Below are 27,973 nucleotides of genomic sequence, written 5' to 3'. Positions count from 1 at the left end.
AAAGTTGTTCAGAATGAGAAGAGCAATCTTATGATACCAATAGTTTCTGTATATGTCAAATGTCACGTGATACAGAATTGTTTATGCACTCCAAAAGCGCTATTTCGCCCCCCGGTGGCCAAATGAGTTCACATTTCTTACAGACCTTAAAGACCGTGAGACGAATAAGCCCAGCGAGTGTCGTTTTGATCGGCCTCCGTTTACCCGGTATAATGAGTGCTCACATTTAATTGACCGATGGCAGACTTGTTTTTTGAGATACGCAGAAGTCCTTTTATACAGTCAAGGTTCATGACACAAAGACACACCATACCAAATAATTAGTCGATCGGGCAAACGGTTGCTTAGTTATAGCCCTTTTCGAGTTCTTTGCTATTATAGCGCCACCTAGTGGCCAAACACCGAGTTTTTTTTATTGTGAACCCAGACTGAGGGTCTACACATATGGTCTAAGCCCCGTGAAGATATCTCAAACCGTTCTCTAGGTATAGCCATTTTAATGAAATAGGCTACTTCCGGGTTTGACGTTTTGATGTCCCCTAGCGACCCTGAATCGAAATTTCAACTTTTTTTCAATGAATATTTACATTCACACTCCACAGAATTTATCAGCGTTGGTTTGGTTCCGATCGGGCAAAAATCCAGGGACTAGTTCATTTTTTTTTTTTTTCCTAAAATGCAAATTAGCGGGAAAATTTGCATACCGGAAATGAAATCGGGGATATACGTTTTTTAGGTTTTGAGCCAATGATTACAATGATATAAAACACTTGGGTGTGCGACAAACGGTTTAGGAGTAACGAGCGTTAACGTGCGCAAACACGCTTTTCATCGCTGTAGCGCCACCTATGGGCCGATTTGGCTGGGTCACTGTATCTGAGTAGCCTGCACAGATACAACCAAATGACCAAGTGTCGAGTTTCTACGACTTACGGTTTGGGCTGGGCGACCGGTTTTATGGCGGAAAAATAATAATAATAATAAAAATCCTTACAAAAACAATAGGTTTTCAGCACTTCGTGCTCGAAACCCTAAATATAGCTGCAAGCAGCAATCATCGGGTTCGAGCAGGCTAAGTGGACTAATGTCGACTGCCTTTGGTCACTACGCTCAGGAATCGCACTATAACACATCCACAACGGATGACACTCTAATACACCAAGAAAAATAACAGAAACGGTCAGCAATGGTTAATACAGACCACAAATGCTAACACTCGTATGCAAATTATTTCTACACTATACAGAAACACTTATGCACATATAATACACAATGCAGTGCATCAGACAGCAAGGCCTTACAGTGGACAGTGAACACATCTGCAAAAATAATTTTGTTTCCCTTTTCCCTTTATCCTGCACATACTTAACGTTCCTTCAGCAAAGCTACATGCATTGTGATCTGGTGACTCTAAGAAAGCCATTGAAATTATGATATTTCACCTTTTTGACTCTTTTGAAGGCATGTCTCTTCCAATGAGCATCACATTTTGCATGCATGTTCACTGTCATAAGATGTATAATAGTACTTAATGACAAGTCAGTTGGATTATTTCTTTAGGAGTAGCAAGCTTTCAGGTGGACTTTTTTGAGGTTGATATAATAAACAACCCTATTATGGTCACGTAAATGAAAAAGTTCAACATGTCTTTGATAATTAATTATCTAGAGAGTCCAGAGAATTGTACTGTGGTGAAAATTTGGAAATTTCAAGAAAGACCTAAAATTAGTATGCAAAAGTACGTCTTTAACATAATCACCAATAACTTGCCAACTGTTTGATTGATATCAATGGATCAAGAGGCAAAGTTGTTCAGAATGAGGAGAACTATCATATGATAGCATTAGTTTGTGTAAATGTAAAATGTCACGTGATACACAACTGCTTAAGCAATGAAATACGCATCAATTTTGCATTTTTTTGCTGTTATAACGCCACCTAGTGTCCAAACGCCACGTTCTTTTGTGGGTGACCTCGGAGTAACGGACCTTCCGAGGCCCATGATGATATGTTAAACCGTTCTGGATTAATAGGCATTTTAATTTGATAGGCTCCGCCCATTTTTTTTATTTTGGCGCCCCTATTCAACCAGGAAAGAAAATTTCAACTTTTTTTGGATAACTATTTACCTTCACACTCCACACAAGTCATCTACATTGGTTTGGGTCTGATCGGTCGAAAAACCAACGACTAGTTTGCGAAATTAGGTTTTTGACATCATCAGCAATAACTCACGAACAGTTTGATCGACAGAAGTGGTTCAAGAGGCAAAGTGGCTCAGAAAAAGGAGTCCTATCATATGATATGAACAGTTTGAGTGTATGTCAAATGTCACGTGATACACAGTTGTTCATGCACTCCAAAAGCGTTATTACGCCCCCCGGTGGCCGAATGAGTTCACATTTCTTACAGACCTTAAGGACCATGAGACGAATACGCCCAGCGAGTGTCGTTTTGATCGGCCTCTGTTAACCCGGTGTAATGAGTGCTCAAAATTCATCGACCAATGGCGGCCATGTTTTTTGAGATACGCCAATGTCCTTTTAGTTATTCATGTAGCATGAGACAAAGACCCACCATACCAAATATCAAGTCATTCGGGCAAAGGATTGCGTAGTTATAGCCATTTTCTAGCTTATTCAAATTATAGCGCCACCTAGTGGCCAAACGCCGCAGTTTTTTTATTGTGACCCCGGACTGAGGGTCTACACATATGTTCCAAGCCCCATGAAGATATCTCAAATGGTTTACGAGTTATGGCCGTTTTAGCTAAATATGCCACTTCCGGTTTGGACGTTTTAGCGCCACCAAGCGGCCGTGAGTGGAAAATTCAACTTTTTTTTGATAGTTATTTACATTCACACTCCACAGATGTCATCAGCGCTGGTTTGGTTCCGATAGGAAAAAAATCCAGGGACTAGTTCATTTTCTTTGTTGTTGCATAAAATGCAAATTAGCGGAAAAATTTGCATACCGGAAATGAAATCGGAGATATACATTTTTTAAGTTTTGAGCCAATGATTACTCTGATATAAAACACTTGGGTGTGCGACAAACGGTTTAGGAGTATCGGGGGCAAACGCGCTTTTTATCGTTGTAGCGCCACCTATGGGCCGATTTGGCTGGCTCCGTGTATCTGAGTAGCGACAAGGACTACTACCATCTGACCGAGTCTCAGCTCTGTCGGCTTTACGGTTTGGGCTGCAGCATCAGTTTTAGGGCAGAATAATAATAAGAATTAAAGCTGCAAGCAGCATTTAGCGGGTTCGAGCGATTTAAGGCATCTAAGGTACGTCTGCCATCGCCGATCAGTTTCAAGAATCGCACCATAACAGATCAAGGACGGACGACACTCTAGCGCACCAAGTAAAATGTCAGAAACGTTTAATACAGTTGCAGAGATATAGATCTTGCTAAAAGGTTGCTAAGCTAATCCGTTTGGTTGCTATTGGCGTGGAATGGCACCTGCCAATTAATAACACATCAAACCACAAGTGGCGAAACAACTCCAGTGACTCTGCGATGCTCTATTGCAGAGATGGAGGTCTAGCTTAATGGTTGCTAAGTTAACAGTTTAGTTGCTATGGGTGTGGTATGGCACCTGCCAATTGATATTACATTAAGTCACAAGTGAAATTAACCGAACCCCTGTGTCTCTACAATATTCAACTGCAGAGATACACGTCTGTGTAACTGATTGTAGAGCTAATCTGTTTAGTTGCTATGGGCATAGCTTGTCACCTGTCATATTATAATACACTTTTCCATGAGTAGAACGAAGCAACTTCTTTGTCTCTATGACATTCGATTGCAGAGATATTGGTCTTTTTTGTTCATTTAATGCATATTTTTCAACATAGCCTCTTTTGTGTTTTGAAGAATTAAAATTGAATTTAAAATTTAGGACAATTTTAAATGGATACATTGATTCATATTCATGAATACATTGTGGTCAGTAGGACATTGACATTGTCTGCAATAATATTTTAGAAGGACGTGCCATTTAAATTATGTTTCTTTGGTAGACACACCTCACATGATATATCCCATTTCTTCTCAATTTTGATGTTTGGTTTGAACTTCAGGAAGTCATGTTTACCATGTCTAAATGCCTAAATGCATTGAGTTGCTGCCATGTGACTGGCTGAGTAGCAATTTGGGTTTACATGCAATTAAACTGGTTTTATCTAATAAAGGTGTGTTGTATATATATATATATATCAACACAGCATCTTAAAACCAGCCAGACATGTGCTATATTTATAGATGTGTAAATATGGAGCAACTTTTAATCTGTAATACATTATATTTCTAACACTGTCTTCCTGTGAGACATATTTCATTACACACACATGCACAGTCTCGATCACACAAGACACACAGAACTATACAGTGCATTCACACTCTTATGATAAAGAGGGAAATGATACCCAGAAACATACACACATGCACACTACACACCTTTATCCTGCACACATTTATCGTTCCTTAAGCAAAGCTACATGCATTGTGATCTGGTGACTCTATAAGAAAGCCATTGAAATGAATGATATTTCACCTTTTTGACTCTTATGAAGGAAAGCCTATTCCTATGAGCATCACATTTTGCATGATTGTTAAGTATCATAATATGTATAATAGTACTGAATGGCAAGTCAGTTGGATTAATTATTAAGGACTAGCGACCTTCACCGTACTCGATTCACGCTAATATCAAAAAGGACACTGTTATGGTCACAAAACTAAAAACACTCAACATGTTTTTGATGATTATTGACCTAGAGAATCTGAAAAAATGTACTGTGGTGGAAATTTTGAAATTGCTTGAAAATCCTTGAACAAGTTTGCAAAAGTAGTTTTTTACATCATAACCAATAAGTCACAAACAATTTGATAGACATCAATGGTTCAAGAGGCAAAGTTGTTATGAATGAGGAGATCTATCGTTTGATATCAATAGTTTCTGTATTACTCAAATGACATGTGACACAGAGTTGTCTAGCCCACCAAAAGACATGTACATTTGGCCATTTTTACTGTTATAGCGCCACCTAGTGTCCAAACACCACGTTATTTTGTAGGTGACCTCGGAGTGATGATCTACATATATTTCCCGAGGCATATGATGATATGTTAAGCCGTTCTGGATTTATGGCCATTTAAATGTGATAGGCTCCACCCATTCTTTTATTTTGGCGCCCCTAAGCGACCGTGAAAAGAAATTTCTACTTTTTTTCAATAATTATTTACAATCACTTTCCACAGAAGTCATCTGCATTGTTTTGGTTCCGATCGGTCGAAAAACCAACGACTAGTTTGCGAAGGTAGGTTTTTGACCTCATCAGTGATAACTCACAAACTGTTTGATTGACAGAAGTTGTTCCAGAGGCAAAGTTGCTCAGAATGAAGAGTACTATCATATGATACCAATAGTTTCTGTATATGTCAAATGTCACGTGATACACAGTTGTTCATGCACTCCTAAAGCGTTATTTCGCCCCCCGGTGGCCGAATGAGTTCACATTTCTTACAGACCTTAAAGACCATGAGACGAATAAGCCCAGCGAGCGTCGTTGTGTTCGGCCTCCATTAACCCGGTCTAATAAGTGCTCAAACTTCATTGGCCAATGGCGGCCATGTTTTTTCAGATACGCCAATGTCCTTTTAGATATTCATGTAGAATGAGACAAAGACACACCATACCAAATAATAAGTCAATCGGGCAAACTGTTGCGTAGTTATGGCCATTTTCTAGCTCATTCAAATTATAGCGCCACCTAGTGGCCAAACGCAGCATTTTTTTTACCTTGACCCCGGATTGAGGGTCTACACATATGTTCCAAGCCCCATGAAGATATCTCAAACAGTTAAGGAGTTATGGCCATTTTAGTTCAATATGTTACTTCCGTTTTGGAAATTTTTGCACCCTCTAGCGATGGGGGATGAAAATTTCAACTTTTTTTTAATAATTATTCATATTCACACTCCACAGAACTCATCAGCGTTGGTTTGGTTCCAATAGGGCAAAAATCCAGGGACTAGTTCATTTTTATTTTTTTTCATAAAATGCTAATTAGCGAAAAAATTTGCATACCGGAAATGAAATCAGAGATATACGTTTTTTAAGTTTTGAGCCAGTGATTACACTGATATAAGACACTTGGGTGTTCAACAAACGGTTTAGGAGTAACAAGCGTTAACGCGTTCGGCATCGCTGTAGCGCCACCTATGGGCCGATTTGGCTGGTTCCGTGTATCTGAGTAGCGACAAGGACTACTACCATCTGACCAAGTCTCAGCTCTGTCGGTCTTACGGTTTGGGCTGCACGATCAGTTCTAGGGAAGAAGTATAATAATAATAAAACTAAATAATATAGCTGCAAGCAGCAATCATCGGGTTCGAGCAGTCCAAGGCGTCTAAGGGGTCGACTAGGCTCGGGAATCGCACCATTACAATCCACGACGGATGTCAGTCTCCCACACCAAGAAAAATGACGGAACAATGACAGCCATGAGACTGGTTGAGTATCAATTTGGGTTTACATGCAATTAAACTGGTGTACGTAATAAACGTTTGTTATGTACATAAATACAGCATCTTACAACCAGCCAGACATGTGCTATATTTATAAATGTATAAATAAGGACCAATGTTTAATGTTTAATACATTTAATTTTTATCACTGTCGTATTGTGAGACAGATTTCATTCCACACACATGCACAGTCTCAATCACACACGACACACAGAAGTATAAAGTACATTCACACTCTTATGAAACAGAGAGAAATTATATCCATAAATACACACACATAACATGTAATACATACGCACGTATGCACACATAATATAATATACAATAAGCCGCTACAGTGAAACAATATGCATTGTGATCTGTTGACTATAAAAAAGCCATTGAAATGAATGATATTTCGTCTTTTTGAGTGTTATGAAGGCATGCATCTTCCGATGACCTTCACATTTTGCATGCTTGTTTAGTGTCATAAAAGTATAATAATCCTTAATGACAAGTCAGTTGGATTATTCATTAAGGAGGAGTGAGCTTTCAGGTGTACTTTTGAGGTTAATATAATAAAAGTACATCTTTAACATCTTTAACATCATCACCAATAACTTGCCAACTGTTTGATTGACATCAATGGATCAAGAGGCAAAGTTGTTCAGAATGAGGAGAACTATCATATGATTATATTAGTTTGTGTAAATGACAAAATGTCACGTGATACACAATTGTTTAAACAATGAAATACGCATCAATTTTGCCATTTTTATCGTTATAGCGCCACCTAGTGTCCAAATGCCACGTTCTTTTGTAGTTGACCTCGGAGTGATGGTCTACACATATGTTCCGAGGCCCATGATGATATGTTAAACCATTCTGGATTAATAGGCATTCTAATTTGATAGGCTCCGCCCATTTTTTTATTTTGGCGCCCCTATTCAACCAGGAAAGAAAATTTCAACTTTTTTTGGATAACTATTTACCTTCACACTCCACACAAGTCATCTACATTGGTTTGGGTCTGATCGGTTGAAAAACCCACGACTAGTTCGCGAAAGTAGTTTTTTGACATCATCAGCGATAACTCACGAAGCGTTTGATCGACAGAAATGGTTCCAGAGGCAAAGTTGCTCAGAATAAGAAAAGCTATCATATGATACCATTAGTTTGGGTATATGTCAAATGTCACGTGATACACAGTTGTTCATGCACTCCAAAAGCGTTATTACGCCCCCCGGTGGCCGAATAAGTTCATGTTTCTTACAGACCTTAAGGACCATGAGACGAATAAGCCCAGCGAGTGTCGTTTTGATCGGTCTCCGTTAACCCGGTGTAATGAGTGCTCAAAATTCATCGACCAATGGCGAACATGTTTTTTGAGATACGCCAATGTCCTTTTAGTTATTCATGTAGCATGAGACAAAGACCCACCATACCAAATATCAAGTCATTCGGGCAAAGGATTGCGTAGTTATAGCCATTTTCTAGCTCATTCAAATTATAGCGCCACCTAGTGGCCAAACGCCGCAGTTTTTTTATTGTGACCCCGGACTGAGGGTCTACACATGTGTTCCAAGCCCCATGAAGATATCTCAAATGGTTTACGAGTTATGGCCGTTTTAGCTAAATATTCCACTTCCGGTTTGGACGTTTTAGCGCCACCTAGCGGCCGTGAGTGGAAAATTCAACTTTTTTTTGATAACTATTTACATTCACACTCCACAGAATTCATCAGCGTTGGTTTGGTTTCGATCGGGCAAAAATCCAGGGACTAGTTCATTTTCTTTATTGATGCATAAAATGCAAATTAGCGAAAAAATTTGCATACCGGAAATGAAATCGGAGATATACGTTTTTTAAGTTTTGACCCAGTGATTACACTGATATAAGACACTTGGGTGTGCGACAAACGGTTTAGGAGTATCGGGGGCAAACGCGCTTTTTATCGTTGTAGCGCCACCTATGGGCCGATTTGGCTGGCTCCGTGTATCTGAGTAGCGACAAGGACTACTACCATCTGACCGAGTCTCAGCTCTGTCGGCTTTACGGTTTGGGCTGCAGCATCAGTTTTAGGGCAGAATAATAATAAGAATAATAATAAAACCAACAAATACAATAGGTTTCTAGCCCTTCGGGCTCGAACCCTAATAATAATAAAACCAACAAATACAATAGGTTTCTAGCCCTTCGGGCTCGAACCCTAAAAATCCTTACAAAAACAATAGGTTTTCAGCACTTCGTGCTCGAAACCCTAATTAAAGCTGCAAGCAGCATTTAGCGGGTTCGAGCAGTCTAAGGCCTCTATTGGCCTTGCCATTGTCAACTAGGCTCAGGAATGGCACCGTAACAAATCCACAACGAATGACACTCTTCCACACCAAGAAATATGACAGAAACGGTTGGTAACTTTTAATACAGACCATGCATGCGTACACTCGTATGCAAAAACGGGCGTAAACCGATAATACCTAAGGGACGAGTGCAATAAACCATTTCTCATGTCTCTATGATGATTTGTTGCAGAGATAGAGATCTTACTAAACGGTTGCTAAGCTAACCTGTTCGGTTGCCATGGGTGTCAATTAATACCTGTCAATTAATAACACATCAAACCACAAGTCAAACGAACCAAGCCCCGTGTCTTTATAATATTCTACTGCAGAGATGTAGGTCTGGCTAGACGATTGCAAAAAATAATCTGTTTGGTTGCTAAGGGTGTGGCTTGGCAGCTGTCAATTGATAAAGAACGAAGCCATTAGCAAAACAAAGCAACTCCTGTGTCTCTAAAACATTCTATTGCACAGATATAGGTCTTTTTTTTAATACAATGCACATTCTTCAAAATAGCTTATTTTTTGTTCTGAAGAATTGATAAAAAAAATACGACCAATTTAAATAGATAATTGATTCACATTCATGGTCTGCAACAATATTCCAGAAGACCTTGCCATTTAAGTGATGCTTATTTGGTTGAGTCTGGTGACTCTGAAGGCCATTGGAGTACAGTGAGCTCATTGTCATGTTCAAGAAACCAGTTTGAGATCATTTGAGCTTTCTGACATGGTCGATTTTTTTTACTGCTGGAAGTAGCCATCAAAACATGGACATGGTTGGCAACAATCCTCAGGTGGTATGTGTTATCTAATATATCCCATACCATATATCCAATTGTTTCTCCATTTTGATGCTCGGTTTGAACTTCAGCAAGTGTGTTTACCACGTCTAGATGCCAAAATGGATTGAGTTTATGCTATGTGACTGGCTGATTAGCAATTTGACTAGCAAATGATGTATTTATTAAAGACAAGTTTAAAATAGTAATTTTAAATGTATGATATTTCACCTTTTTGACTGTTGTGAAGGCATGCCTCTTCCGATAAGAATCACATGTTGCATGCTTGTTTTGTGTCATAATATGTATAATAGTACTTAATGGCAAGTCAGTTGGATTAATTATTAAGGAGTGGTGACCTTCACCACACTTGTTTCACGCTAATATAATAAAGGACCCTGTTATGGTCACAAAACAAAAAAAAACTCAACATGTTTTTGATGATTATTGACCTAGAGAGTCCAGAGAAATGTACTGTGGTGGAAATTTTGTAATTGCTTGAAAATCTTTGAACAAGTTTGCAAAAGTAGGTTTTATACATCATCACCAATAACTCACAAACCATTTGATAGACATCAATGGTTCAAGAGGCAAAGTTGTTATGAATGAGGAGATCTATCGTTTGATATCAATAGTTTGTGTATTAGTCAAATGTCACATGACACAAAGTTGTCCAGGCCACCAAAATACATGTACATTTTGCCTTTTTTAATGTTTTAGCGCCACCTAGTATCCAAACGCCACCTTCCTTTGTATGTGACCTTGGAGTGATGGTCTACACATACCATCTGAGCCCCATGATGATATGTTAAGCCGTTCTGGATTTATGGCCATTTTAATGTGATAGGCTCAGACCATTTTAAGTTTTGGCGTCCCTAAGCAGCGGTGAAAGAAAAATTTCAACTTTTTTTCAATGATTATTTACATTCACACTCCACAGAAGTCATCTGCATTGGTTTGGTTCCTATCGGTTGAAAAACCAGGAACTAGTTCGCGAAAGTAGGTTTTTGACATCATCAGCGATAACTCACGAACCGTTTGATCAATAGAAGTTGTTCCAGAGGCAAAGTTGCTCAGAATGAAGAGTACTATCATATTATAACCATAGTTTGGGTAAATGTCAAATATCACGTGATACACAGTTGTGCATGCACTCCAAAAGCGCTATTACGCCCCCAGGTGGCCGAATAAGTTCATGTTTCTTACACACCGTCAGGACCATGAGACAAATAAGCCCAGTGAGTGGCGTTTTGATCGGCCTCCGTTAACCCGGCGTAATGAGTGCTCAAACTTCATCGACCAATGGCGGCCATGTTTTTTGATATACGCCAATGTCCATTTAGATATTTATGTAGAATGAGACAAAGACACACCATACCAAATAATAAGTCAATCGGGCAAACTGTTGCGTAGTTATAGACATTTTCTAGCTCATTCAAATTATAGCGCCATCTAGTGGCCAAACGCCACTGTCTTTTTATTGTGACCCCGGACTGAGGGTTTACACATGTGTTCCAAGCCCCATGAAGATATCTCAAACAGTTCAGGAGTTATGGCCATTTTAGCTAAATATGTTACTTCCGGTTTGGATGTTTTAGCGCCACCTAGCGACCGTGAATTGAAAATTGAACTTTTTTTTAATAATTATTCATATTCACACTCCACAGAACTCATCAGCGTTGGTTTGGTTCCAATAGGGCAAAAATCCAGGGACTAGTTCATTTTTTTTTTTTTTCATAAAATGCTAATTAGCGAAAAATCTATAATGGCGGAAATGAAATCGGAGATATACGTTTTTTAAGTTTTGAGCCAGTGATTACACTGATATAAGACACTTGGGTGTGCGACAAACGGTTTCGGAGTAACAAGCGCAAACGCGTTTGGTATTGCTATAGCGCCACCTATGGGTCGATATGGCTGGCTCCGTGTATCTGAGTAGCGACAAGGACTACTACCATCTGACCAAGTCTCAGCTCTGTCGGCCTTACGGTTTGGGCTGCAGTATCAGTTTTATGGCAGAATAATAATAAGAAGAAGAATAATAAAACCAACAAATACAATAGGTTTCTAGCCCTTCGGGCTCGAACCCTAATAAAACTAACAAATACAATAGGTTTCTAGCCCTTCGGGCTCGAACCCTAATTAGAAATTTGGGAGAAATAGTGTTATCTATGTATATTAATGTAGACTATCATTTTACCTAAACACATTAGGTGTTACATGTACTACATTACAAGTAGTACATTCAGAAATACAAAAAATAATGTTAAAATGGTCTCTTTAATGTTTCCACGCTGTATATCGGGACAAAAAACTGCTCAGACATCTTGATAAAAGAACAAGGGGAGTCACACACAAACTAATCAAAGCTCATCCACCTAATGCATACACTATTAGTTCTCTCAGTTGCCTAGCTCATGCTCCTTGATCTGCACGAGTTAAAGAACATAAAAATAAACTCGAACGAACTTATATAGAAGGTTCCAATCCTCTTTCCCATCATCTCAGTGTTCTCGGCTTTCATCTCTCCCTACGGACTGGCACAGCGGAGAAGCAGTAAGCAAAGCCCTCATTTCAAAGCGGAGCACACGAGGAGAGGAGCTCTTTAATTGAGCTCATGACTTGGGGTCCATTTTCAACATGAATATTTTACTGGAGTTGCTGGCCTTTTTCTTCACAGCGTGAAGCAAGACCCGTCAGAGTTGCTTGGGTCACTGCATTAAATCGAAAGAAATCGATAAATACACTGTACCTGAGAGGTTGACCTGTAAAGTTTATTAAAATAAAGATTTGTTCTTTCTTCTGTTTTGTAGGCCTGTAATATATAATTCATAACAACGAATATGACCAAAAATAACTTTTAGGTCAAGTGACTAATACAAATAAACCAACAGAAACAAGAAAATACTGTGAAGATGCATTTAAATGTTAAAATATAAAAGTATTTACGGCTCATTCACTAATTCTAATCCATCTTTGTCTATCAATGTGCATCTATTATCGAGTCTATAATGGTACCATCATTTTGCATATTCATTCAAAATGCTGAAAAGCAACTTCACGTTGCACAGACTCTTCTTTGACACAACTGGCTCAGCCTCCATGGTAACAGCAGCACTGCGCGGCCTCTTGGGAAATCGTAGCCATTAAATAATTCACCAACGCTGTTACTGGTGCGTCATTATAGGATGGCATACAGCGAATTCTGAAACCAACGCTAGCTCTAACAATACACATCTCATCCGATCTGAGAAAGAAGACGGGTAGAGATTTTGAAAAATCGGACATCTGAAGAACACAAAAGAGGGAGACTGTACAGCTCCATGAGTAATAAGCGTTGTTCAGCCTCAGGTCTATTTTTAATCTGGCACTTCATTGCAATGCAGTTTAAATTCTGACATTCACATTTGTCTGAGAATCTAAGCAAACAGATGTTATCGTAAACAGTTTTTTTAATTAACCTTGCATTGAGTATTATGAGTAACAACTGCTATTAAAGAGATATTTCATCATGAAATTAAAATTTTGTCATTTTTTATCAACTCCTTGTGATTTAAAACCTGTATGACCTTCTTTCTTCAGCAGAACACAACAGAAGATATTTCGAAGAATGTTGGTTAACAAAATCCGTTGGTCACCATTCACTATTATATGGAAACAAAACCATGTCAACATTCTTCAAAATATCTTCTTTTGTGTTGTGAAGAAAGAAAGAAAGTCATACAGGTTTGGAATTGCCTAAATAAATGATAAAAATAATTGTCATTTTGGGTGAACTATCCTTTTAAGTATTTAAGATGAATAACCTTTGACAATTAACTCTTCAGTAATCATTTAACATTCAAAGGTCAAATATAATCCTGGCCTCTATATTTTCATATATATATATATATATATATATATTTATAACATGTACATAATATATTTTATTATGTTAAAATGTAATTATATATTTACAGGGCTGGGAAGGTAACTTTTAAAATGTATTTCATTACAGATTACAAAATACATGCTTTAAAAAGTAATCTGTAATATATTTCGTTAGATTACACAAATTTTGTCACTTAATCTATACACATGCGAATACTAATACGGTACATAAAACATAGTGTCGAGTTAAAAACTCAATTGTGAGGAAAAAGTAAAAAATATAAATAAATAAATGACAGTAAGATCCCACCCCTGTATATTTATATATAAAAATGTATGGACATATAATAACAAACCTGAAAAAAGATCTCTTTCTACACTTGTGTGATGGAATTTAGCTTCAGTAACAGTAGCTACTTTTAAATCCAGATTAAAAACACACTTGTTTAGCTGTGCATTCACAACCTGAGCACTGTGCTGCTTTACATCAACTGCACTTCTATTTCTAATTTATTTTTATTTGCTCTTATTCTTTTTATATATACAGTCACATTTTTTTATCAATTTTATTGCTGTTTTACTGTTTCTTAAAATCTAAAGTTTTTTGATCTTAAATCATTTGCATTTTAAAGATAAGACTTATTTCTTTCTGTCAATCATTTTATGTAAAGCACTTTGAATTGCACTTGTGTATGAAATGTGCTATATAAATAAACTTGCTTTGCCTTGCCTTGCCTTTAATTTGAGCTACAGATCAGATATTTTAACACAAAATTGGATTAAAAATGCTAAATAGACATTTTTTATACTGTAGCTGCTTTCTTAAATACTAACATTTTATTTTTTCAATAAAATCACAAAAAAAAGATACCAACTCAAAACTTTATAGTGACTGGTAACATCTAAAACATTTTTATTATTGTTATTTTATTATTTTTCAACAGGCATTTTTTGAAATTTAGACAACTGAGACAATAAAAAAATACAGTGAATAATTCTGTTAAAGAATAATACAAACGTACAAAAAATGTTGCTTTTAAAATTACAGTAAAGTACACATGATGTATATAGTCAGTAAACAGTTAACAAGTATTCATTACCACAAATAGCTCAGGACTTCTTTCTTTGCACAGCTGTTCCTGAAACTTGAAATGCTTTCCCTGGCAGGTGGCACAAAGCGATGATATTCTACCTCACAAGCAGCATCCAGTAACGTTTGCTAAGACGATCTTTGCTGCCAAAACAAAGACAGGGCTGACGGTTTTGGGCTTTGCTGCGTTTAGAAACTCACCCTAGTGGTTGTGATTTATAGTAAATAAGCATACACTTATATTCTTATATAGAAAATATATATAAACAATATACTGTACATATATAGTATTTAAACTGTGAGGGATTCTTTCCTTTAAAGGTGCCGTGTGTAATTTTTTTGAGGATCTATTGACCGAAATGCAATATAATATACAAAACTATGTCTTCAGTCGTGTATAAAGACCTTAGATAATGAAGCGTTATGTTTTGATTACCTCTGAATAAGCTATTTCTATCTACACACACCGGAGGTCCCCTTGCATGAAATTCGCCATGTTATTACAGGAGCCCTAAACGGACATACAGACCACGTAAATACGTTATCTCCTTTGTCAAAGAAGTGAAAACGTAACGACATCTTTGTCCTGTGTCAGCCTCCTTAGTGTTTCAAAAATGGAGAAGGGGTGGAGTGAGCCGTTGGTTGCAATTCGTATCCTTACAGCTAGATGCCGCTAAATTTCATACACTGGACCTTCAAGTCTTTACAAAGTATCATCAGTTAGATTTGGCATAATGCTTATGGCACCCACAATGACATGCTACATAAAATGTATACACAAAAAGAGGTTAAGAAGTCAGCGTGAGTCCAACTACATTGGACAGCCCTGCTGAAACAGCACAATCTTTTCCCATGAGCCTGTCCAGATCTCAAATAGCGTCCGATTATTACCTCATCTTGATATCTGCTGTAATGTAATCTGGGCAAGGTTTCACATGTTATACATCAAATAATCAACCCGACTCTCTGCTGAGTGCTGACAGATCAAATCAACCATCAATCTAGTTCCTAAAATGTAAGACATTTACTGCTCCTGCAGCTCAATTGGCCAAGCAATACCAAGGTCATGGGTTCATTGCCCATGAATTTGATAAATACTCAATTACACTGTAAATTTGATATGCATAAAACATCTGTCAAATGCATTTAAAATTGAATATTGAACCTGCATACAATAGCTTCAGTAATGGTGTGTTTCAAAACATGGAGAACATACAGTATGAAATGACTCTTTATATATAGATATTAGTATAGTAGTTCTCTATAATATGCCATTAAAATCATGTAACGTGCATTACTGAGGATACACAAACCTGGTATTTTAAAATTGTTGCTGGCACTAAAGATTGTCATCACAGCCAATTGGCCGGTTGAAATACAAGATGCTCTGATCATGTGATGTGCTGTGTTATAGAAGATGCTAAACCTGCCTTCGTCCAGACATTGTGTATTTTGTGAGCATTGATCAGGTGCTGCATGGCTTTTTGTATTTTGTATTTCTCATTTCACATCATCGCTGAAATCAATAATTGTCTGGATACAGACAACGAAAAGTGGACGTCTGAGTCGGGCCTGTTTTATTTACTTATAAAAGATAGGGCTGTGCAATTAATCTAAAATGAATCGCAAATTTTGGCCTTCAGCGATTACAAAAACAAAAAAAACGAGGTAAAACGATATCTGTGACGCATTTCATTTTGAAAGAATCCTCTCATTTCTTGTGGTATAAATCCACAGCACACCCCTTCCTTTACAGCGGTGCTATTTCGTCATTTAGTTTTCAGTTGAATTTACATTTTGAAAACCAAGCTTCTTTATTTTTCTATGTTGTATTAACAGTTAATGAGTAATCGTGGTAAATAATCAGGATCTCAATAGTGGCGGAAATAATCGTAAATTATGATTTTTGTTATAATCGAGCCGGCTTGATAAAAGGGATAGTTTAGCCAAAAATGTAAATTATTTAATCATTTACTCACCCTCGTGTCATTTAAAACCTGTATGATTTGCTTTCTTCTGCAGAACACAAAAGAAGATATTTTGAAGAATGTTGGTCACCAAACAACATTGACCCCCATTGACTTCCATGGTATGGAACAAAACCACACATTTCTCAAAATATTTTCTTTTGTGTTCCACAGAATAAAGTCATATAAAGTTTCCTATGCTCTGTCAAAATATATACAAACAACACGCAGCAGTGCTTGAACATACAACGTAGGTAGAACAAGGTTGAGTCTAGATCAAAAAAGTACCTGTCTTTACCATCATTTCACCCAAAATAAGAACAACAACACGATGTCTAGGAAATAACCAGATATGCAGCGAATAAAAGAGACACAAAAGACAGTCACAGTGAGACAAACAGAGCAAGACGGAGAAAGACAGGGAGGGCGATGGAGAGAGGCAGAAAACGAGAGTGTACAGTAGATGCCGGAGTGGGGGAGGGGAATGAAGGAGAGACGCTCGCACAAAGACTCACAGGAGAGATGCTGTTTGTGCCTGTATCCCTTATAGCCAGACAAAAGAACACAGATCATACGCTTCCAAAACCACAACGATTAGCATCATAACATGACCGTGACTTTCCCAAATTCATTGTTTGCTTTGCAGCTGGTACGGCTAACCAAAGGTAGCCACCAGGAACAACAACCATTAAAAAAACTCAAAGCATCTCACAGATAAACAACATGTCAACAGGAAGTGAAGTTTTGTTTTTGAAGAGTGCATTTACAGGGATGGTTCACCCCAAAATAAAACTTTTGTCATCATTTATCCTCCCTCATGACATTTATGTGACTCTTGGGTGGAACACAAGAGAAGATATTTTGAGAAATGGCTCTGTGGTTTTGTGTCCATACAATGGAAATCAATGGTGATTTGGCTTTCAACTTTCTTCAAAAGATCTTTTGTGTTTGGCAGAAGAAAGCTAGTCATACAGATTTGGAATAACATGAGGGTGATACGATGTTTTTACAATATTTGTGTAGATAAATGAGGTATTCGTTGCAAATATTTCACAGTATTTGTGTAAATAAATTAGGTTTTCGTTGGCCTTGTGCCTTTTTTTCTCGTACGTTTAATTTATCCCTCAGCATGTGGCATCTTGAGGAGACACATTCAGGCCAAATTAGACTTTTATATGAGGAAACTGTGTCACCCATCCTTATTTAGATCCCAGAGTCAAAGAGAACTGCTTTTATCTCACCCAGCGTGATCTTTCACTGATATGTATATGTGTTTCAAGCACATGCGCAGGTTTGTACATTTGGATGTAAAAAGAAAGCTACAGTATTCACCGTATCTACAATACAAAAACTTTATTCTAGAGATGCAACGGTATATCGGCCGTTAATCTGTATCACTCGATTAAAGCAACTTTTTTTGAATAGTATATGAATTAATAACATTTAGAAAGCTAAGAAATGTTAATTTAATCTTCAGAATCGCTCTCGGGACATATCACTCAATAATAAGGTATCGGGGGAGTATCGGAGGTGCATCTCTACTTTATTTATATGAAAAATCTGTAGCGTTCATTATTATGAGATCTTTTACGTTATTCTGGGACAAAGTGACTTGAAATGACGAGGGTCATTTACTGTATTATGCTGTAGTAACACACAAAAAGTATTATTACTACTTAGTATTTTTTTAACGCTTGCTAACATATTAGCTATACCATGCGATCTTTAATGCCGTTTAACACATCACATGCTAATATATATAGGCTATATAAGAATGCGATCGCACACATGAATGTTTGAGCCTTGGTCCTGTGCGCACGTGCAGATGGCGGATAGTTAGCAAAAAACAAAGCTCAAAATTGATCTCTCTCATTGATTTACTATTGTACAGTCAGCGGTATGCTAATTGAGGGCGCCCGAAGTAAGCATGCGTTTGACTTCTTCCAGCATATGACAGCATATGACATCACAGTGAGATATATTTGAGAACGTTTTAAGAAATGTTTTCACTTACGAACATTCTAACCAACTTCCTATAATTTATCTAAAGAACAATCTTATATTTAGTCCTGAAAAGAGTTTTGTGAATCCCCTGTTTAAATACACTAATGCATCATAGAGTAAAAAAACAAGGTTTAAAATAAAACAACAAAACAACAGATTTCTTCTCAGCGTTCAGCACAAATCCACTTGGGACTGAAGGAGTTGCTCAGCACACTACAGAGTCTTTGAGGATGTTCTTACAAGGCTTTACCATCAGAGATCCAAAATTAGGCCAGTTATATATGACATATTTATATCTACACAGCCAAATACTGTTATGCTGATGGTAGTATGATGATATATATTCATATACAGTACATAGTATATATAAGATCCTTCAACAGACACAGAGTCTTTATACAATCATAATAAACAAAGATGTCAGTCTATAAATGTAGAATGTCCCGTAAACCTGCTTACCAACAGCTGCAACAGATTTAGCGTTTAAAAATATACTGATGATGTAAAATATGCAAATATTCTGAGAAATGTTTGGTTCTTTTGTATCCATACAATGGAAGTCAATAGGGTCCAATGTTCTTTGGTTACCAAAGATCTTCAAAACACCTCCTTGATGTTCTGAAGACCAAAGAAAGCCTTACAGGTTTGGAATGACATGAGGGTAAATAAATCATGGAAATCATAGTTTTTTCATTCTTATGGGTAAGTCACATATACATACAGCATACAGCCAATGAGCGTTTATATTCAAATCCAACAAATTGTTGGCGGTGAAATGAAACTCTCAGATGGAGAGAGCAGTCTAAACACACTGGGTGCAACTTCCCAGACGCTAGAACTCACAGCTGAAGAGGTTTCACATCTCCAGGGGCCCAGACATGGAAAGAGAAATCAATCGATGCTTCGGGGAAAGCACTGAATCAGATTTGAAATTCTGCACGACTGTGCGGGCTAATCTAGCACAACCACCAAATGACCAGAAAGCTCCACTATAGCTTCTATTAGCAGTCCATCATGAGAATGACGGCATTGAAGAAAGCTAATTATTACAGAAACAAAGCAAATGGGAAAATAGGTCAGAAATTGGGCTTAGAAGAACCCAAGAAATACTCTGTTTTGAATTCTCTGCCATCATGGCAGACTAGAATCAGATGGACCCAGTTGGAAATAATGGTCAAAAAATGACCCTACCTGTGACAGTACCATTTAAAAAGGTTCTGACTTGTTCCATTTAGGTACTAATATGCAATCTTTAGGAGTAGCTCAGAAGAGGGTACCACCTTAGTGATGGCTTGGGTGAATGTTTTCTCCTTTTTTTGAAGGTGTACTCCTACAATGCGATAAGCAATATGCGCTGATATCAAAATACTACAATTTTAAATGGATTTTCTAAATAAAATGTCAGTATTAGCCCATGTAAAAGCCAATACTGAGCTGACTTTGTTTTTCTGGGAGGGGGTTGTGCTATAGGGCACCAAATATGTATTGAGGGATAGTTAACTGTAAATCTGAGCACTTAAAAAAACTAATAGACTGAGTTGAACACTTTGCATTAATGAAATTACCCCTTGCTATAAATCCTAATAAAAACTTTGAAGCATCAAACTTCTCTACGGCCGATGAAGATAACAGCTAACAGCTGTCATCCATTAAAGCAGGTGTCATATGGCGTGCCATAAGCACATCAACGTCATTCCAAGTCATTCGCATCTTGTCGATGAAACATTTATGACAGTTCGCTGAAAAAAATAAAAACAGCACTCATATAACACTATTTTGGAAGTCTCATTTGAATTTTCAGTATAATAGCTAGCAAGTGTCATACTTTAACCAAAATACTTCTAGGGTCTATAAGGAGCCTAAATGACAAGGTGATCTTACAAAGAACCGGATCAGGCATCTTAAACAACATACATCACTGCCACACACAAAATGCATGTAGATTACAAGTTATGATCGCATTCGATTTAATCAGTAATCTAAGTCTGTTTGCTCCACATATTGCCTGCTAAAGCAATGTTACAAAAAATAATTAAAGAGCATATCTATCTTCTGCAGAAACTTTTCATCTCTGCCAAAATCAATATTCGTGGCATACGCAAAATATAAAAGAGGTAAATATTAACAAGTTCTTTTCTGGATGTGCCGGGGCAATACAGTGAGAAAAATATCTTCATGTCAGCTATGAGGCAACAATCCAAAGCGAGTATAAAATGTAGCCTACTCACTGCATGACTCACGAGGTAGAACAGAATGGTCCGAGACGACTGGTTTGAATAGAACTAGACAGAAAGGCTGGCACAAGAAAAGGACCATCATCCTCCCCAGCTGCCATTATCATTTTTCTCATTAGGAGCTCCACCCGGATCCTTATCGTCAACCCGCTCCAATAAAGAAACATGTGTCTGGCTGGACAATGAAATCAAGACTAGTAATCCAGATTATATTCTCACAGTTGTTTACGGTTCGCTTCATCCAAACTGAAGTGAACAACTACAAATGAAACATGTTTAAATCCCCTCGCAAGCCACCATTGCTTCGGTGATGATGACTGATGCTATTAATAATATAATTTAGTGAAGCAGAATGCGGCCAGAGAGATGAAGATATAATCTATATAATGTAGTAAAATCCGATATTGTAATCTTAAAAGATTACGATCTGAGAACAGAATCTGTAGTTAACGGGATCGTCACAGCGAGATTATTTTTGATGGGATGTTGATATTGAAACCTGTTTTTTCTCCAATTTCAATTTCCAGCAAGCAACATTGTTGAAAACTGTAAGGAGCATGAATTGGTAAAAGAATGGAGATGTATTTGTCTTTCCAATCTGATTGTCTATTATAATGTAAAAACTGGGTCACAGAGCTGGCTATAGCTCATCTTTATTTTACAGCTACTGTAAAAATATCACATCTTCACTGCTGGGTCATCACTATTTTGTGCGATTTTATTGCATTTTTTTTTTTTGATGTTTTTATGGTGTCCTATACATTACAATATTTACATTTAGCTATAATGTTAAAGCATACCGATGATTTTATGCATACTTTTACATAAAAGCCACTTCTTATAGGTCACTCTCATGAACAAAGAGATGGGATGTGGGGGGGTTAACACATCCTGGCACCAGACCGAAAAAAGGACCATTACCATCATAGAAATATACACACTATCTATCTCTTTCTGCAAAACCAACTAAAAGATGAAGGTTTTGAGTAAGATAAACACATCTATATATATAAACATCTATATTTACATTAATGATACTGTATATATTACTTTCTAAATCTACCTACTGTCAATATAAAGAAATGTTTCATGTTTAAATAATGTAAAACTATTTAAAATGGCAAGATCTCGAGCGACTAACCCACTGCCAGAACAAAGCTAAATCCAGAACTGTTCTGAGCTTTGCCTCTCTACTCAAAAGCATCCCAGCCTATCACATCAATAATGGAGGAACCTATATTTGGCACACAAAAGCAGCATCTCTACGTCAAGACAAAAGCCTTATGTGGCTATAAATATAACCTATATAGAGATGGGATGTATAATTAATCACATTTATTTGAAGATCTTTGACAAAAATGATTTTGGTGGCACATCTGAACTGAAGCTCTTTGTCCTGTTTGTGTGTCTTAAACATCCAACACCATATACGATGGCATTGTAAAGACATGTTGCCTACAACAGAGACAAAAGATATGTAGGGTATAATATGGAGATGCATGTGAAGTGAGTGGCGCAATGAAATTATCCAATTACTGGCAACCTGATAATGGCTTCAGTGTGCCATGTTTCCTGGAAGAGCTCACATCAAACACTTAATGTCTGTCTGGAGCCCAATGTTAGGCAAAATGGAGCAGAGAAAGAATAACAATTCGTCGGATGACATGTGGATGGTTGGGTTGCATTGTTGTTGTTGCAGCTGCAGTCCTACACCTGAACTACATTTTTTATAAACATAATAAAATATATAATTGAATGCAACCTTATATATAATATTTCTTCATATACATTTGTTTCATGAATATTATTACAGTTGTATTATATCGCAAATGTGTTTACTGGCTACTATTTATATATATCCGTTATAAAAAAGCATATCCGTTTATATGGTGAATTAATATAGTCATCTAGTAATCATTATTAAACACTTGACCCACATCTGATGCATTTTAATGTATTCTAACAAGCAACATCTACCCAAAACATGCGCGTAAAGATGAACCTGCGCTATAACGTGTCCATACATTGACGCTGAATGAAACACTGTTTTAAGCGCTGCCAGCAGAGCAGAGCACGGTGGGCATCTCATCTCCACCTACCTCAACAATAAACGTTCTCTCTTCTTCACACACAGACACGACCCAGAAGAGGATGTGGAAATAGCATGTTTTCCAACAGAACCCAGGGAGCCCCGTCTTTCTCCTCCTGGCTCCCACCCCCGCCATGACCGTCCCCAAATTCCCCCCACTGTCCGCCGTTGATTTCCAGGCTTGTGTCTTTATAATATCAGCAAAGAATATTCCTGAATACGGTACTCTCCAAAGTCTAGCCTTAAATACGCATTGCCATCTTTGCGCTTCGTTAGGATGATGCTGCGCTTCTGATGCTCTCGAGCGAATGCCGCACCTCGCATCCCCGCGCGCTCGCACTGTCTCGTTTGGAGCTATGGAGAGAGAGAGAGAATCGGCTCGTTTGAAGGAATTCGACTCAATGCATCGTTCAGAACGAGGCTGTTCGTTTAGCCGGGTGTTGCTTGTGCTCCAATGTGATAAATAAACCAGACAATTCAAAAAGAATTACGCGATTCGCAACGTCAGATTCATTAAAAGGATTCAACGAGTCGTTTGCGTTTTACTCGAAAATTAGCCACGGCTTTACTACAAAAATACTGTGGTATTTGAGAGAAAAAACATAGTAACTACACATGTACTTTATTGTTTCGCTATTAGTTTGTTTAACCATAGCTATGGCAATCAGTGTTGGGTAAGTTACTCTGAAAAAGTAATTAATTACTAGTTACTCATTACATATTCAATAGTGTAATTAGATTACTGTCCACATTACTGTCCAAAAAGTATTTAGTTACTCATTACTAATTACGTTCTATATCCTGCATCAACCTTGATTAGTTAAGTGATTCAAGAATAGACATGAAACGGCTTATTGAATTCATTTAAATAATATTATTAACGGACCAAAGTATTACAAATGTGAGAATTATACATTAAAGCACAGAATTTTGAAGTCAATTACGCTATTGCACACGCATATATTTAACCATGTATTTAGTTTAATTACATCAAAAGTAACTGTATTTAAATGACAGAAAACATATGAGTAATCCCTTACTTTACTTTTTCAAGGGAAAAGTAATTAAATTACAGTAACTAATTACTTAGTAACTAGTTACACCCAACACTGATGGCAATATACTGTTTAATCAAAACCAGGGAAATGGTCATTAGACAAAACCTGCTAAGTAGGCCATCCTTTATTTTTTTAGGTTTATATTACAATATTGTCAAAACTTACACAATTATGCCATTAAAAAAAGACTCAATTTATCGTTGGTTTTTGGAGATTTACCACAAACATTGGCCTACTGTAGGCTGTATTTATGTGTTTATGAATGTTTATGTTTAAATTTGAAACCTGCACATAGGCCTATCAAATGTGACCCTGGATCACAAAACCAGTCTTAAGTAGCACGGGAACATTTTTAGTAAAAGACAAAAACACATTGTGTGGGTCAAAATTATCGATTTTTCTGTTATGCCAAAAAAAATTGCACTCTCAGATTCCTGAGTTTTAAACGGTTGTATCTCAACCAGATATTGTCATATTCTAACAACTCACACATCAATAGAAAGCTTATATATTCAAAAATCTCAATTTAATAAAATTGACCCATTAAACTGGTTTTGTTGTCCAGGGTCACAAATGTTAAGGTAATGTGCCCCTTAGCCAGAACGGAAAGCTGTCTGTGACTATGAAACAATTATTTAGGTTTACCTAAGAATGCACACGTAAGGAATAAAATAATTGTGCATTTATTCATTTTAATATCCAAGAAGGGCTATGTTTTATATGATTACTATTGCTTTAAACATTATGCTTCAAAAAACATTGGCCCTGAAATGACTATCCATCTAAAATGATGCCGGCTTGGGCGGAGCATACCGTCAGTCTACTTCATTTCAAATTGCAATGGCTGTTTTTATACATCCAATCAATCCGATGTGAAAAACGCAAGCGACGCCCCCTAATTTTCTCCCTTGAAATTCGGTTTCACTCGGAAATGCGTCAGAATACGGAAGTAAAAACGATGGCGACTTACGATTCATGGGGACTTTACTGTAAATTTTTCCAAATGGCACTGAATTTGATTTCCATAAACCATGATTTCCATAAACAATGATGTGAGTATACAAATGAGAAAGTGAATCATATTTGATTACCTTTATAACGGTGTAGGTAATCAGGGACAACAACATATTTTATGGCAGAGGAAAGGTCTCCTGCGGCGATAAATCGGAAGTCAGAGAGACTGACCGTGTGCCAGAGTGCACCACCTGGCCACGAGGCAACAAATCTGGGTCACAATGTGCAGAGCCTACACAAACCCTGGAGATGCTCAGATCTGTGAACAATGGGATGGAGGCCAGAGCATCCAAAGATGAGCGGCAGGGGAGGCCTGGTTTCTAACAGCCTCTCCATCTGGAGCTGTGTTAAAGCAAACCTGGTCAGACACACTTAAAACAAGATCAAATAATATAATGCACACCTTGAACACAACAGAGATAATTATAAATGTATCAACAAATGACAAAAATACTATATGTCTTCACAGAGTGTCCATAAAACACAGTGTTACTCTGGCACTGGAGTGTGAATTTCAAACAGGCCAAAAACACGTTTCACCCACTCAGCAACTAACATCATCTGCAGTGAGGGGGAGAGAGAGAGAAAGAGAGAGAGAGAAAGAGACCTTCTCAATCTATGTCTCTCGCCCACATCTACCCTTTTTACTGTTACAGATTCAACAATTAACACTTCAATGCAGGACATGTTCTTCTTTTATAGTCAGAGTTGTGTAAACAAACGTGTATATTTCAAAAGATTAATTGTACTGATCACTGACAAGTTTTAGAATGTTCAGATTGAACAAGCTTTTTTATGCAGCTATTGCTTTCTTATATCAGACATACTGTAAACATGCTACAATATATAATGTTACATTAAAATGTATATTCAATGTAAGGCTGGAGTATTTTCTTACTTTATCATAATTCAGATTATTAAGAATACAATCTTTCTTCAAAAGCTGAAGAGTCTGATGTATAATCTAACCCCAGAGCACAAACCTACAGGATTGAATAACACTCTAAACTGTTATAACTAGGAAGCACATCTAATAAATGGTGCGTATTAATTTAGGACTTTTATTTTGGAGATCAGTTTTTTACCTAATGATGAATGGATTCTGGATTGTTAGATCACCTTTCTGTGTGTGTGTAATTTGAGAAATTGCATCAATCAACAGATTCAGGACCCCTGCTTCCGAATGCATTTCAGACATGTAGCATTGTTTGTGCGATGACGAACCTGGCCTTGGTTCAGCGGCTAAATGCATTACGTGTGTATATCGGTGAGTCATCGTAGGTCTGGGAGACATTAAACTGATTTTCTGTTCCAAAACATTTGGAGTGAAAGCTAATCAAACCCATCTTTTCTTCCTGTCCTCTCTAGGGCCTCTAAAGGTCACTGAAAGCTACATAGCCGTCCATCACAACGCATCCAAATTTTTCTATTAGGCCACAACCTCCTACATCAGTTAGAAATGCAGAGGTGAGTGCTTAGTTGTTCAAACTTAAAGTCCCAGTGAAATAAAAAATGACTATTCTTATTTTTTCATGAAATATTGCAGCGTTTGTAGAAAATAGCCTATCAATGTGGGTTGTTTTCTTATATGATTATATGTACCCTTATAATCTTCTGTTAGAATCTGAAAATGCTCTTCTCGGAGCAACCGGTAACTCCTCCCCTTCAGCCTTCAGTCTGCTACCAGTTTCATTTCAAAATCAATGCAACAGGTGTCTTTTCACATCCAATCAATTAGCATTGAAAAACGCAAGCCACGCCCACTAATTTTCTCCTTTGAAAATCCTTTTCACTTGGAAATCTGTCAGAATGCGGAAGTAAAAATGATCAAAACTTCCGGTTCACAGGGACTTTAATATATCCTCTCGTATTACCGTAGGGGTAATGAAAAGGTTTGCACATTTGCACTATGAACAACTACAATACACTTCTTTAGAAATGTGGAATATAACTACCACACCGACCTTAGCGCTTGTTTCTTGTTTTGGAGAATGCTGGTGATTACATTACAAAAGAAAAGAACATCTTTGTTATATTAGTCTGTTTCAATTCTGCAATAAATGCAAACAGAAACAATACTTTTGAATGAAATTTGGGAGAAATATCGTAGTTCACAGAATGAAACAAAAATGACCTAAACAACTATAAATGGTACATTCAGAATTTTTTTAATTTATACTGCGGCTGTATTTTAAAGCATAGACAGAAATCCAATGCCTCATAACTTCCTTTCGTCCACAAACATATAAAAAGAGATCTAGTAATTCACTTTAATTGCATTCATACAGCAAAGCATCAGTCTAAGGGATGACATACATTTGTTGCTATCCCTTTGAAAGCATTTTGCAAACTTAATTTCTCATTATCATCTTCTCAATGAAACTCCATTTTCACCACAAGGGATCTCTGCAACCCTGTAATCTCCTGAATGAGGGAAAGTTGAATGGTGGGCCATGGGCTATGATGTTTTAAGTAGCTTTACAAAAGCTAATGCTAAAATCAGAAAAGGAATTGACTGAAACATACATTGCTGTACAGTGCATTGCTACATTATTTACATTATTTTAACATAAAACAAGGAGCAAAACATTTCACTTTACCTAAAACAGGGAACATAAAATAAAGTCAAAACCATGCAGTTGTACATGCACATATTGGTAGCGATAATGACTCAGTTTAATGTTATTTTAACCTTAATAATGTCCAGTTAGCCGGATATTATCACACAGTCTAGGTTTATTTATATAATCAGTTCGATTACCGAAGATATAATCATTTTTATAGTGCATAACAATCTCTTGTACACAGAGAAGCATACTGGACTGAATGTGATCCATGGATCTGTTCATTCACTGTTTACTAAGGCAACAGTGCCACCTCTTGTAAACAACAGTAAATGACAAAAGATTTTCTAAATGTCTCTTTTATGTGTGCAGTCTCAGCTAGGATTTTAAATTTTGTATATCTGTTAATTTGTAACTTTTATTCTGTATGGTGCCTGACATACAGGGAG

The 27,973-nt window shown here is 37.2% G+C and overlaps 1 protein-coding gene across 1 annotated transcript in view; it reads right to left on the bottom strand.

Moving 5' to 3' along the window:
- The window catches only part of mmp24 (matrix metallopeptidase 24), an 85,546-nt gene extending 62,376 nt beyond the window's left edge, over positions 1-23,170 (bottom strand). Inside the window, exon 1 of the mRNA XM_056750576.1 lies at positions 22,899-23,170. Within this exon, the coding sequence (XP_056606554.1) occupies positions 22,899-23,024 (126 nt within the window). The 5' untranslated portion in view covers positions 23,025-23,170. The remainder of the gene's footprint in view (positions 1-22,898) is intronic.
- Between the last annotated feature and the right edge of the window lie 4,803 nt (positions 23,171-27,973).

Source organism: Triplophysa dalaica, chromosome 6, assembly GCF_015846415.1.
Source record: "Triplophysa dalaica isolate WHDGS20190420 chromosome 6, ASM1584641v1, whole genome shotgun sequence".
NCBI lineage: Eukaryota > Metazoa > Chordata > Actinopteri > Cypriniformes > Nemacheilidae > Triplophysa > Triplophysa dalaica.
This window is presented reverse-complemented; position numbering and strand designations above follow the sequence as displayed.